General features: G+C 37.2%; 2 protein-coding genes and 1 long non-coding RNA gene across 4 annotated transcripts in view; 2 read left to right on the top strand and 1 right to left on the bottom strand.

Moving 5' to 3' along the window:
• LOC131678047 (uncharacterized) lies at positions 1-852 on the bottom strand. The gene is made up of 2 exons (XR_009303562.1): positions 479-852; positions 1-419 (listed from the first exon to the last, which is right to left on the bottom strand). It is a non-coding gene; the product is annotated as an uncharacterized LOC131678047 (long non-coding RNA).
• A 1,083-nt stretch (positions 853-1,935) lies between these two features.
• LOC131678046 (uncharacterized) lies at positions 1,936-4,932 on the top strand. Of its 2 annotated transcripts, XM_058958179.1 has the most exons (3): positions 1,936-4,479; positions 4,536-4,598; positions 4,812-4,859. In XM_058958179.1, the coding sequence occupies exon 1, from the start codon at positions 2,174-2,176 to the stop codon at positions 3,398-3,400; it is 1,227 nt and encodes a 408-aa protein (XP_058814162.1). In that variant the 5' UTR covers positions 1,936-2,173; the 3' UTR covers positions 3,401-4,479; positions 4,536-4,598; positions 4,812-4,859. The 2 variants fall into 2 exon arrangements, with proteins under 2 accessions (XP_058814162.1, XP_058814161.1); XM_058958178.1 differs by lacking the exon at positions 4,536-4,598 and having other exon boundaries at positions 4,812-4,932.
• A 1,541-nt stretch (positions 4,933-6,473) lies between these two features.
• Positions 6,474-15,178, top strand: part of LOC131696368 (uncharacterized) — a 40,630-nt gene continuing 31,925 nt past the window's right edge. The window contains exons 1-2 of the mRNA XM_058984914.1: positions 6,474-6,503; positions 8,596-8,725. Coding sequence (XP_058840897.1) covers positions 6,474-6,503; positions 8,596-8,725 — 160 coding nt within the window. The remainder of the gene's footprint in view (positions 6,504-8,595; positions 8,726-15,178) is intronic.

Here is a 15,178-nt window from a genome sequence, read left to right as displayed (position 1 = left end):
TTTATTGCGGTGCCAAAATGATGGCTACTCGGGATATAATATAAATTTACATATAATTTCTCCTCTCTGATATTCTACCAGAATGTATAATGCTCTGCATTATTATTATCACTCCAATCAAATCCTTCTTACTCCTTATTGTCAGTGCCCAGCGCTATTTTGCATTTGCCGGCTAAATCAACGACAATGCGATAATCGACGAAACTTTTGCTGTAATGGAACTTGAACACGAATAATAAATAATTGTTCCATTCGAAAGCGATAACCTTGTTGTCCTCATGTTTGCAGCTATCATACGCTGGTAGGCATTCTGACCAATGGAAACGTTCTTCGATATGGGCATTGAACGATCAAAATCATTTCAACAACTTATCATCGACCGAATTCGTTACCTATAAAGTTCAGGTAAACTTCACCACCTAAAAATGAATAATCAATCGGATCATCTTGTTAGGAATTAACCCACGAGCAAACAAACAAATGTGTACAAATCCTTATCCATCATCCAGAAAGCAATCGTTTTATAGCCCAATGCTTGATCTTACGATTCAGCATATGCCACCGGGTTTTACATCCAGCGCCGATTGGTCAATGTATGAACCAGGTTACCATTGTTCCAATCCTAATCCCTCTTGAGTTGATATTCTTTCAAAGAGCATCGAAAGTATTCAAGTAATGTAAATTTTAAAAGTCCGTGTAAACAAGTCTTAGGTAAACAAGCACACCGAACTGTCAGAAAAGTGAGGTTATACATTTTCATACAATGCTCTATATTATTGACAGGTATATGAATGAATCATTTCAGCATCAGTGATGCCAGGTCTATTTAAACAATAGCCTGCAGTAAAAATATAAAAGTCTGCCGAATGCTATAAAAATCTTCAATAAATGCGACGTAGAAATGTAGTGTGTATATAATTTAAATGATCAAAAATGTTGAAGGCTGGTGTATAAATTGGCTGGCATAGACTTTGTTCTGCTAAATATTTGTAATCTGCAAAAGATCTGCAGTGAAAATGCAAAATCTGCAGATTTACTAATATATATGCAGATCTGGCATCCTTTTAGTATTCCCCACAGGAAGTTCATCCAAATGGTGTAAAATATGGGGAAACAAGGCAAGATAGGTATTCAGAATATGGGGTTAAATGAGCAGCTTGCACTATTTTTGATTTGTTCAATAGTAAGAGGTACCAAATCATCGGGGCAATAGGCAGTAACGAATTGGGGATAAAAAAGGAAGCATCCTATCATATAAAATTTTTTGACGAGAAAGGTCTATTGGGTCGAAACAAATGGCTTACTGTCAGATACACAATTTGGCTTCCGCAAAGGCAAAGGGACGAACGATTGCCTTGCGTTGCTCTCAACAGAAATTCAAATGGCATATGCTAACAAAGAGCAGATGGCATCAGTATTCTTGAATATTAAGGGGGCTTTCGATTCAGTTTCGATCAACATTCTTTATGAGAAGTTGCACCAGCATGGTCTTTCGCCAATTTTAAATAACTTTTTGCTAAACCTGTTGTCTGAAAAACAAATGCATTTCTCGCATGGCGATTTATCGACATTACGATTTAGCTACATGGGCCTTCCCCAGGGCTCATGTCTAAGCCCTCTCCTCTACAATTTTTACGTGAATGACATTGACGAATGTCTTGTCAATTCCTGCACGCTAAGGCAGCTTGCAGATGACGGTGTGGTCTCTATTACAGGTCCTAAAGCCGTCGACTTGCAAGGACCACTGCAAGATACCTTGGACAATTTGTCTGCTTGGGCTCTCCAGCTGGGTATCGAGTTCTCCACGGAGAAAACTGAGCTAGTCGTATTTTCTAGAAAGCGTGAACCAGCGCAACTACAGCTTCAATTAATGGATCAAACTATTGCTCAGGCTTCAACATTCAAATATCTCGGGGTATGGTTCGACTCTAAAGGTACCTGGGGATGTCACATTAGGTATCTGAAACAGAAGTGCCAACAAAGGATCAACTTTTTCCGTACAATAACTGGAACATGGTGGGGTGCCCATCCAGGAGACCTAATCAGGTTGTACCAAACAACGATATTATCAGTGTTGGAGTACGGATGTTTCTGCTTTCGCTCCGCTGCGAACATACACTTCATCAAACTGGAGCGAATCCAGTATCGTTGCTTGCGTATTGCCTTGGGTTGCATGCACTCGACCCATACGATGAGTCTCGAAGTGCTGGCGGGCGTTCTTCCGCTGAAAAATCGATTCTGGGACCTCTCATATCGATTACTCATTCGATGCGATATTCTGAACCCATTGGTGATTGCAAATTGCGAAAGGCTTGTCGAGCTTAATTCTCAGACCCGATTCATGTCCTTGTACTTCGATTACATGGCACAGAACATCAATTCATTTACATATAACGTCAACCGTGCTCATCTCTTAGATACTTCTGATTCAACTGTATTTTTCGATACAACCATGAAGGAAGAGATTTGTGGAATTCCGGATCATATTCGCCCACAAGTGGTCCCAAATATTTTCTATAACAAATACCATCAAGTCGACTGCGCCAAAATGTTCTACACTGACGGATCAATTCTCGACGGGTCCACAGGCTTCGGTATCTTCAACGAAAATCTTGCTGCCTCATTCAAACTCAATGATCCTGCTTCAATTTACGTCGCAGAATTAGCTGCCATTCAGTATACTCTCGGGATCATTGACACCCTGCCCTCAGACCATTACTTCATCGTTTCGGATAGTCTCAGCTCCATTGAGGCCATCCGTGCGGCGAAGCCTGGAAAGCACTCACCGTATTTCCTGGGGAAAATACGGGAATATCTGAGTGCTTTATCTGAAAAATCTTACCAGATTACCTTGGTTTGGGTCCCGTCACATTGTTCTATTGCGGGCAATGAGAAGGCGGACTCTTTAGCCAAGGTGGGCGCATTAGAAGGCGACACTTACGAAAGACCAATTTGCTTCAACGAATTTTTCAGTATCTCTCGTCAGAGGACGCTCGATAGTTGGCAAACCTCATGGAGCAATGGGCATCTGGGACGGTGGCTACATTCCATTATCCCGAAGGTATCAACGAATGCTTGGTTTAAGGGGTTGGATGTGAACCGGGACTTTATTCGTACGATGTCAAGGATCATGTCCAACCATTACTCGTTTGACGCGCATCTCCGTCGTATAGGGCTTGCTGAAAATAATCATTGTGTTTGTGAGAACGGCTATCACGACATCGAGCATGTTGTTTGGCTGTGCGCAGAGTACTGTGTTGCCAGGTCCCAACTAATAGATTCCCTTCGGGCCCGAGGTAGATCACCCTATGTGCCAGTCCGGGACGTCCTGGCAAGCCGTGACCACCCCTATATTTTTCTTATCTATATCTTTTTGAAAACCATTGATGTCCAAGTTTAATACATTTTACCCTCTCTCATTCACAGTAGAATCTCACCAACCTATCCCTGTATCTACAATATGGCATTGCTTCACGAGTCTTCGGTGCACACTCTTCTTGATAACCGTCTATCCAGAACATCATGACATACCGCACATGCAGATGATATAGAGTGCCAATAATTATCCGAAATATCGACCCTCCCCTCGCCCCTGCGATTACAGGCTGGAAACTACAACACTACAACAAAGTGTGCATATCCGCCACAATGATCAATCAGCAAACGACGATGTCAATTACACAATATGTATCCCATTTCCTACCTTTTTCCTTTACTTACATAAGAGGGGAGTAAGCCGCCCCTAAATACGGCTTTCCCTTCCCCCACTAACATGTGACATGTAATATAAAAAAAATGAATTATCGGCCTCGTTAAGCTACAGCATTTGGGCCTAAATAAACGTATTTTAAGATAAAAAAAAAACCGTACGCCCGTTTCTGTCAAAAATGTAAGTTTAGCCTTTATATTCCATATGATAAGAAGGGCCTAAGTCGAAATCTCGAAGAAAATGCATGTTTCGCCGTTTTGTTTTCTTTAATTATAAATCGAACTAAAAACCATTTTAACTAATTTTCACCTCAATCTTTTAGTATTTTTGTCGCATAATGTCATAATAACGAAAACGCAGTTTGTTTACATTAGCGATTTAAGCCCTAATGAAAGATCTATGTCGATAGGTAGATAGCAGGACTGTACACGGTAAAAAAATGTCACGTCTAATTCAAATGATGTTGCACTTGAATCAGTTTATCATGTATCACTAACAATTGAAGTGATTTAGCATTGATTTTCTAAGGATTTATAACTCGTATCAGAATGACCTGGTCTTTGAAAGCTATTCAATAGAAATGATCTTTAAATTGAAATGAATATCCGATGAATTCGCACCACTGTACTAATCTATTGAATTTGAGTGGTTCCATCTTTAATTACAAGTGTCAAAAGAGTCAAAACACTAAAGTCTTTAATCGACTACAAACGTATGCTCGGAAATAGGAGTAAAAATGGAAAACTTGCATTTCCAAAGTAATGTAGAACGTGAGTATTGTATATTTTACTTGTGGTTAATTTATTATGTAATTATTTGTTCTTAGGTAATCCATAATGGGATATACCGTAAAAAATACGTATATAGTTAAATGCAAGATCTATTAGAAGTAATGTGCAACACATTTCAAATGGAAGTGATTTGCTGTTGATTTCGTAGTGCTTTGAAATGATCCATTCCAATAGATTGGCACATCGCATTGAAATGATCAGCAAGTAGTGCGAAATCAACTGCAAATCACTTTCCATCAACGTGAAGATTTTTTATCGTGTAGTACATAGAGACAATTATATACATATAATTTATTGCTTTGTATTGCTAGGTATTCATTTCCTGAACACGGACATAATCTATCTGCCAAATGACAACTGAAAAGGCAGCAACAACTTCGAACCCCCGCAGAAGAGTTCCGCCCACTAGACGTCGTCACCTACACCGCGGACGGGACTGGTATACAAGTTTAAACATACGTTGGCTGCCGCCTTGATGCGGACCATCGATGACCACTTGTGAAGAAATGAACAATTATGTCGGTTTTGCTTGATGTTAATTTGAGTCAGTTCTGAACCTTACCTGTGTTCAACCCATGCTTGAAGTAAAAATCCCAATCACCCAATTGCAAGCGATTTCATAAGGCCACAGTTCTACCCAGTGTCGGACCACGTACTACCGGAATCAGTGTAATATCAAGCTTTTCGACGATCCGTCCCAACACGTCTCATTGGCGTCGTTCATTCATCGTCAAGAGCAGCCTACAACAAAGCTTATTTAACTTCTTTTCGATTATTGAGTAAGCAGCTGCGCGGCAAACAGTTGATGTATCCATTTCGTTCATCTAAAGGGTAAATTCTTCATCCAACCGACGAAATCGGTCCTACGCCTGTTTAAATTGGTCGATTCGTCACATAACTGCCTTTATCATCAGCATTATCGGCACTGTAACTTCAGTTATACCTAAGTTCATCGTCAAATCTGCTAATACTATACACGTAAAGAAACTTTTCTACCACGACCCAGTTAAACTCATTCCGGAACCGGTTCGGATTTCTGAATGGAGTCATTATGGATTCCAAATCAAATGCAACAACCGATTCCGACTCAGAATCGGTTGTTGCATTTGATTTGGAATCCATACTGACTCCATTCAGTATTCCGAATCAAATTCCGAATGGTTTGACCGGGGAGAAGCGACGACACAAAGTGTACCGCTGTCAATCCAAAACTGTCGGTAAGAGTAACAAGAAAGTTTAATGTGTTTCCAATATTAAATAAATTTTCGAATAAAGAATAATAATTATTTTATATTTTGTTTACTTTTTATTTTTTTTTTGAGAACAGCACATATATAAGTAAAAAAAAACAAAGAAAAAGAAGAAACCATTACGTCAACTCAGTCCGCATTTTCTTACTCGATTCCGAATCAACCGATTGGTGGCGAAATTTCCCAGTAAAGCTCAGCCGGAATTGAACTGGAATTCTGGCTGGTTCCAGTTCGTACACGGGCTCCAGTGACACAACCGATTCTAACTAGAATCGGTTGTGTCACTGGAGCCGGAATACGAACTGGAACCAGCCAGAAATCCTGTTCATTTCCGGCTGAGCTTAACTGGGTTCATTCGGAATCGGTTGTTGCACTGTATTCGGAATCCATAATGGATCCATTCAGGAATCCATATGGAATCCTGATTGATTTTTTTTTCGCCCATTCGGAATGGATTCGGAATCCATTCGGATCTGACTATGGGGGAATTAGCACTATAGTTACTATATTCATAGTTAGGCGGAGACACTGAGCGGAGCCAATTGAACATGTCAAATGGTGGAGCCAATCGAGCATTACGTCACATAACATGTTCTGGATGTATATGGAAAAGGTATTGTGATTATGGTCATAATTATTTTACTCTTTTCTTGTGTTATCGAGTGTAGAGAAACGAAAAGAACAAAATTTTTTTTTGTAACACAAAGAGATATTCGCACAAGTATGAAATCATATCATCAGATCTTCGAATTGGTATTCCATTCGTACATGTGAAGTTCTAACTCACGACGACAATGAAATCATTAAGCTAGAGCTTGAACATTGGCATAGGTTGCCAGTGTTTTCTTCCTGGAATAAGAGCTGCCAGTTTTCCGGCTTTTGTGTCCGCCTAACTGTATATATAGGAACTCTAATTAGCACAGGCGAGTTGAGTCAAACGTCAAACTACCCACTGAGACGTCCAAAAAATTGTTTCAAAATCGTTCAACACGGGTCCAACGATGGACGTTCGTTGAACGGTTATTTGGACGTTGTCCAAATTGGTCCAACGAACGTCCTTCATTGGACGATTTTGAAACCAACCGTTCTTAGAGGGTATTTAAATCGACTGACCATGTTCGTCCAAGACGGATACAGGTGTGCACATTTTTTTTCTGCGTGTGAGTGCGGTTGTCATTTTTCTTTGGTGAAGCCGAAAAATCAAGAGGATATGAAGGAAAAAGGCACAAACAGTTGACGTAGTGGGCCCTTCTGTTGCCATAAGTTTTGTTTCGGTTCGGTCATAGTTAATTTAACCTTTTTTCTTCGAGGTAAAAAGTGTCCATAAGTGTTCTAATCGATGGATCCGAAGTGAAGCTCGGCCTTTTCGCACTTTTCATCGTGCGCCAAAGAATCAGGATGCTCGTTCGGATGTTGATGTTTACTTCAAGGGCCCCGGCCGCCATGCTTAATTTTGCAAGTATAATACTAATACACTCAAAAGTGTTAAATGTTCCCACCTTTCTCTCCATCTTGATGTTAGTCCGCATTTTTTTTTTGACCGGGTACCCAGTTAAGCTCAGCCGGAAATGAACCGGAATTCTGGCTGGTTCCAGTTCGTATTCCGGCTCCAGTGACACAACCGATTCTAGTTAGAATCGGTTGTTGCACTGGAGCCGGAATACGAAATGGAACCAGCCAGAATTCCAGTTCATTTCCGGCTGAACTTTACTGGGTATGCATGATACCCCGAGCAGGGTGGCCAGACCTACCGATTTTAGTGTTCCCTACCGATTCACAGACGACCAAGGCAAAACTACCGATATTTTGTTCTCCCTACCGAAAACTATCGATTTTTATTGATTTTGGACACATCCTACTCAACATTCATTGTTTGGGTTGGATTTGGGCTGAGATCTGTGTTTTCAGTATTTTACAATTCTATGTCAACACTACGTTTTTGGGACAACAACCCGGCCTACTGATAGCTACCGATAAACTTTTAGTGACCCTACTAGGGTTGCCACCTCTCCGGGTTTGACCCGGAGACTCCGATTTTCGGGGGCGATCTCCGGACCTCCAGGTTTCAAATCAATTTCTCCGGGTCTGATGAGACGACGGATAATTGTAACTTTTATAGTACTGCATTCATTTGCTTCAAACGAACTCTTCCGGTGTTGACGCTGGCTACTGCTACGGCGGTACTTGGCTGTTGATCAGCGAGGAGAGCTTTGCTCTTTGTTGGACTCTCCTTGACTGCAGTGAGGAATAACGGGAATTTTTCCGCCCCGCTAATTATTTCGGAAGATACAGCAGTGTGCTTCCCATACGATGCAGCTTCCTTGGGGATTCACTCTCCTCTTTCTGCTAGCTGTGGTGAAGGCAGTGTTCGTTTGGCTTATCCTTCACAGCGAGAGTGAGTGGTAGTCTTGGATTCGCGGTTAGCCGGAGAAATGGAATAGTACATCTATCTAAACGCACAAAACAATTCACAAACACGTACCATTTACCGCTTTATGTGAGCGGCATGGAACAGTGGAGCGCATTATGCTTAGCCGAAATTAAATGTATATTTGTTCAATTCAGTAGATAATAGAAACCAATTAAAGTACTCTAAATAACGAGCAATCGCTGTAATACAAATTTCTGTCTGGTTTAAGCGTGTACATCATGTTTCTCGTGAAGCCTATCCCAAGTCAGCAATAATCTCCGGGTGAAAGTCAACCAAAGGTGGCAACCCTATAGACCCTACCGATATTAAGGAATTTTTTCTGGCCACCCTGACCCCGATTAAAAAATACTCAATTTTAGGTAGTTTTTCGTTTGCGTGCGGATTGACTTCCTTCTACTAGAACAAACCTATTAGTTTCATAGTTCAAGAGGGCAGCAAGTTACCATTTGCTATGGCATATCAAACGTTACGACAAGAATATTTTCAGATACCTGTGGTAACTCGAGCATATACAACAGCCTGCGTAATCACAACGTTATCTGTAGTGAGTAGTCTCTTTGTTAACTTTTGCTATTTAAGATATTTTTGTATTTCAAACTGCGCCGGAGTAGTAATTAGGCATTTGGCAACGATGGGCTCTGTTCACGGCTTACATATACTAGGTTTGCTCATTAAAGTGTAATTCGATTCGTTTGATGGTGATTCGAATCAACGATTTTGTCGGATGTTGCGCCGACCGTAGTGAAACGACAAAATGAACAGGAAATTACAGACACTTTATTCAGAGAATAGCGAAGTGTCACAAATTACAGCCAAACAGACTGTCAAAAAGTGCAACCAAATGAGCATTATGGTCAGCGATGCCAGATTTACAGACATGTCTGTATTTTACAGATTTTTTGATGTCTCCTACAGACGTAGCCAGAGATCTACAGACTTAAGCGCGATTCAGACGATACATCAGCTTCCGTCAACGTCAACGGAACGTCACCGTTCCGTCAGAATAAGTTAAATACGTTTCTTTTGCGCCCGTTCACACGTGCCGTACGTCAAAACGTTCCGTGCCGTTGATGTTGTGTATGAATGCAGCGTCGCCATAGTTGCGGATTTTTCCGCAATCTTGCGGATTTTCCGCAATTTGAAATAGAGTGGCAGATTTTTCTGCGGATTTTCTGCATTTGCGGATTTTTTGCGGATTTTTCATGAATGAATCAAATGGTTGGCCTTAATTTTTCAATTTTAAATTGTATGTTTAATCACAATACGAACATTATATTATTTTAATAAATTAAATTATGCGATCATTGGCGTACAGGGATGTAGCCGACTTTGACATATAGGGGAACATGGGCAGACTTGACCAGGTTTTCAGCTAAAGCTGCATAACTCTCTAAAAAGTTTTCAATCCTTCAAAACTCATTGAGATATGATGTAGAAAGGTAATGTGCATGCTTATGATTTTTTTGCAGAATTTTTAAATTATTTTTGCAAAAGATATAAAAGTTTTTCGGTGAACGTTTTCTCCGGTTAACTGCGGGGAGACTTGACCAAGGCCTGGGGAAACTTGACCAAGCAAAAATTGAAAAACCAGGACAAAAAATATAGACATAAAACATACTGTAATCCTTTTTTCCATATTGTCCAGATCCTCAGGTAACAGTAAAAAATATAAAAGGGTTGCGTTTCATAAATTTCGATTTTTAATTGTATTTCATTTTAAGGATTATCGGTACTGCTTACATTGCATGTTCACACGTTACGAAAGTATCCATATTACTGCTAACCTTGACTACTAATACTAAATTATATAGACTGGTATTTTAGGTGGGATTTTTGTGAGACGTGATTAACATTAACAGTAGATACCACAGCGTAGTAAATATCAGAAATTTGGTATCCTTCTTCAGATTATTGTCACTTGGTCAAGTCTCCCCAACATTGGTTCTTACGTTCGATGTCGTGAAAATTTTAGTAATAATAATTCCAATGTTCCGATTAATGTAAAATCGTTACACTATAAGGAATAAGATGTGATATAAGTACTTTGAATGTAATTATTAGTCGAGTAGATATGTCTATACAAAATTTTAAAAAAAAATTACATAATTTAACTTAAATTTATTAATTACGGAATATTTTCTATAAGGAAAGGATTTTTTATTCCAAAGTTTTAAAATTACCTTTTAAAATTACAAAGCATAGAAATTTTTTTGAAAATTTTTTGGAACCTAATTGACTTCGTCATAGCCAATAATAGAATTCTGCGCTTGGTCAAGTCTCCCATGTTTCCCTACTCACTTAACTCAGCTATAAAATTTCCGGAACGAGTAAACAATTGATTTCGAAACGGCAAAGTAAATTTTGGTTGCTGAACCTCAGCGAAATAGTTTCAGCAACCATTGAGAACTCAATAAAAATACATTAATGCTGATTTCGTTTTTAGAATCGAGTCGCTCTAGTTTCGCTCTGAGCTGTCACTTTTGTATGGATTTTGTAAATATTAGAGCGAACCTAGGGCGACTCTGATCTAAAACCGAAATCAGCATAAGTGTTGATTATTTTCGACCGTGTTCCTCATCAGCTTGCTGTGGAAAAGCTAAGGCGGACTAGACTGCCGGACTGGCTGACTAATTGGATCTTCTCGTACCTTACGAACCGTAGCGCCTCGGTGCAACTTGGATCTATACTCTCGGATCCTTTCCACATTTCATCTGGCGTTCCTCAAGGGAGTCATCTCGGACCTCTTCTATTTGTGCTCATTGTGAACAACCTCTGCAGTGAATTATCGTCTTCTAAAGTCATGTATGCTATTGATCTGAAAATTTACCGTGTCATTACAACTATGATAGACTGTTGTGCATTGCAAATGGACGTCGATAGGATCATTGACTGGAGTGACAGAAACGAAATGAGTGTGAATATTCAAAAATGCAGCACAATCACAATCAATTTTTCACGAGTTGGACTCATCAAACGCAACACTATGCATTACACTGGTACGCAGTATTCCAGAATATGGCGTTACTGTTTGGGCTCCTTATCACACCATACATATTAATCGTATCGAACGGGTACAGAAGAACTTTATCAGGTTTGCACTTCGTCGGTTAACCTGGCAAAATCGTTTCCAGCTTCCTCCATATGAAGATCGCTGTACCCTCATCAATCTCCCTACGTTACGAGACAGAAGGATCTTTCAAAAACGACTTTTCATTTTCGACCTTCTGACAGACAACGTAGACTCTCCTGCGCTTCTAGTAAAACTTGACCTCAACGTTCCTGGAAGATCTTTCCGAAGAATTGATTTTTTCCTACGCTCCACACATTGCACGCAGTACAATCCTTTGGATGTTTGCTGTCAACTCGTCAACAGTGTATCATTTGTTTGATTTTAATATTAGTAAAGAATCGTTCAAATTAAAAATAGGTTTAAGTTAGTGTGCGATGTAACTTTTTTTTATTGGACGGCAATACAAGTGTTGAAGTTCGACAAAAAATACTATAAACTGAGATTGTTTCTTCGATTCCGCTTTTCTCGTTGTTTCAACTATTCGCTAAGTATTACTTTAAATTTTTAAGCATTAAAATTCAAAAACGCTAAAGTTTTAAAACTTTACAGATTTCAAAGTCTATAATTTTGAAAGCATAATGCTTTAAAATCAAATTTATGAATATTTAATTTTTTGTTTTGAATTTATGAATATTTTTCTTATTGATTTTCAATTTATTAAATTTCAAAATTCTTGGATTCTCAAATTTTTATATTTCCGATTTTTAAATTTTGAGAAGAAATGGAACTTTAAAATCTTTGAATTTTAAAGTTTTTAATGTTTAATCCTTTAAACCTTATGTTTTTTAACTTTTTAATTCCCAAATTTTGATTTAATTTATATATCACAAAATTTTCGATTAACATATCTTCAAATTTTAAAATCTATAAATTTTTAAATGTTTAACTTCTTGAATTCTTAAATATATTTACTATTGAATTTAATTTTTTTAACGATTATATTTTTAAATTTTTATGCATTTCAACTTTTAAAAATCAAAATTTCAAATTAAATGTTTAGGCCTGTAAATTTTTAAATTTCCAATTTTGAACCTACAAAAAAAAATAATATTTTAATTTCTTATTAGATTTTTAAATCTTCAATTTTTTAAATTTCTGGATTTCAAATTTTCAACTTTTTAAATTTTTGAATCCTCAGATTTTAATATTTTTTTTTTAATTTTTATATCTTTCAATTTTCAATTTTTAATTCCTTTAAACATTTAAATTTTTGAATATTGAAAAAAAAAATTTTGAAGTTTTAAACAACGTTTTTTTTTAATTTCATAGTTTTTAGATTTTTAAAAAATTTTATTTCTAAAATTTTAAATCAATTAACTTGAAATTTTGAGGCATTTTGATTTTTAAATTAGTGAGTTCCTGAGATAGATTGTTTTTATTTCGATTATAGACGTTTTAGCCTTAGGGTCATTTGCCTCCTTTTTCAGGATAGAAAAATCTCTTTAGAAAACTCTCTAACTCTATGTGCGAGATTGATAATTCAATCCAAGTGAGCTGCGAACGATTTATTATCTACGCTATGCCCGCCCCTTTGAATTTGATTGACGCATCCTCAAATTTTTGTGCTTTTTGGTCATTTTTCAGTTCAGGCTTTTTTAATTTTTCGATGCTTTTTTTTTAATCTTCATTATTTTTTATTTTTGGAATTTATTAGGTTTTAATTGTGATTTTTCGATCATTTAATTTTCAATTTGAAAATATAAATTCATGATTTTTTTAAATGTTCCTTTTTGAAAATTTCTGGTGCGCAGAACTAAATATGCGTCTGGTCGAATTTCCGTAGCTCCTTTAGTTCATTGAGAAAGTGGATTTTCTCCCAAATTCACCGGCGAGTGTGGAAAAAGTTTTCAGTCAAACATTTGAAAATTGAAAAATAAAAGTTATTCATACATATCGATAATAGATTGTAAAAACGTGTTTAATCCACCTAACAGTGTGATGAGACATTTCTTATAACTCTTATCACTCTTCGGATATTATATCGTTTGAGAACATTTAGAACTTGATGCTTCGCGATGTTTTTGATAACACATACTACATGGGATAGTGGCAGGACTCAGAGAATCGCTCAAATCAGCATAGGACAACATCAGTGCTAGAAATCTCAAACCAAATCAATGGGAAAGCGAAAAAATGGCCCATAAAATAGACATACCAACGAATTTTTGTTAATGCTCTGTTAATAAAATATCTATATTGTGGTGGGAAAACTGAATTTTCCTAAAGGGGTTATATATTGTACTGAGCCAAAAAAATCGAAATTTTTTTTTGAATCGATTTGAAGTTTATACTTTACTCAAATTTCCAACGCGACTGAGAACTAAGAAACCAACGCTTTTTCTTGAAAAAGGTGATACTAGCAGTGATACCATTCAAAGAAAATTAACAGCGAATATTTCCAGACTTGGTTTTATTTCCTATTTAAGAACTATTATGTGCACAGTGCTCTGAAAATCTAGCGAAATCGTCTTAGGGCACCAGCGGGTCTGTAAAGAATACTAAAAATTAATTTCTATTCCATAATTTTCAGTTCAGCAATTCGAGAGATCGTGCTCACCGCAAGCCATGAAAAATAGACTACGTTGTGAAGCGATGGTCACTATTTATTAAAAAATCACGGTTAAATAAAAAATTAAACTATTAAAAAATTTCAAATAGTTTATAATTTTCACAAACTTATTAGGAAAAATTGTTTAATAAGCTTTCGTAATATTGTGTAGGAAAAAACCTGAAAATTTCAGTATTTTCTCTATCTGCAACATATAAACCCTTAAGTATACCAATTAATTGGAATACGAATTGGAAAATGAAATGTACCTATTAATGTGAAACACAGTGAATAATACATACCATAAAGACCTATTTTTATCAGTCTCATGGCGTATTTTAGGCTGACAAAATGGGGACATTGACTAAATCGGGCAATTTTTTTTTCTTTATAGTAAACTGAAGCTGTTAAAATATTCTTCTCGTCCCTTGATGTAGTCTGATAACTATTTCTGATTATGATGAACTTTTTATTTTCGCATATTTCGCATATCTTCATGATAAGGAAAACATGCTCAAGAAAGGATTTACTCGAATTCAGTCTTGTTCGTTTGCTAGAGCCCATCAAACATATGTTCATATTTGGCTGATAAAATTGGGGTTTCAATGTGTTATAATAGATATTCAGCATTCGAAGAAGTTTCTTTTGAACGAGTGTAGAACGACTTTGTTTCCACTTACTTGAAATAAGCGGCGTAACCAGAAATTCGGTTTGGTGAAAATCGATCATACTGTCCAAACGGCATAATTCCGAAACCGTGATTTTTGAAGTTTTAAAATTATGCAGAATTGATTTTTCAGAAAATAGTTCATGAAAATAGTTCATGAATAAAATTCACCATAAATACTTCTTGGACGATATACCGTCAAAATTATTTTATCAAATGATGCGCTGTTTAACGTTTGTAAAACTCATCGAAGATACTAAACCTCCGAAATTGGCGGTTTCAAAATTATGCTATCTTGACCTTAAATTACTGTTTTTAAACACTTGACCTATACATATAATTGGTCATACAACAAAAATCAAATGCTCATCAAAATCGATTAGAACCTGCTAGAGTCGAATGGAAATCGTCATTTTTCGTCCAATCAATAAAAAATTCAATAGCAGCCGATGGGAAGGTTGTACCTTTCATTTGAGACTAACTTTGTGCAAATCGGTCCAGCCATCTCTGAGAAACAGAGGTCACATTTTTTTCCACATACACACATACACACACATACATACACACACACAGACATTTTCCGATCTCGAAGAACTGAGTCGATTGGCATATGACACTCGGCCCTCCCGGTCGGGATTAGATTGACGAATTTTAGAGTGAATGAGAATGGGGAAAACATTTTTAGCAAATGTTGAAAGTTATGCATTTTTTT

The sequence above is a fragment of the Topomyia yanbarensis genome, chromosome 1 (genome assembly GCF_030247195.1).
Source record: "Topomyia yanbarensis strain Yona2022 chromosome 1, ASM3024719v1, whole genome shotgun sequence".
NCBI classification, from domain to species: domain Eukaryota; kingdom Metazoa; phylum Arthropoda; class Insecta; order Diptera; family Culicidae; genus Topomyia; species Topomyia yanbarensis.
This window is presented reverse-complemented; position numbering and strand designations above follow the sequence as displayed.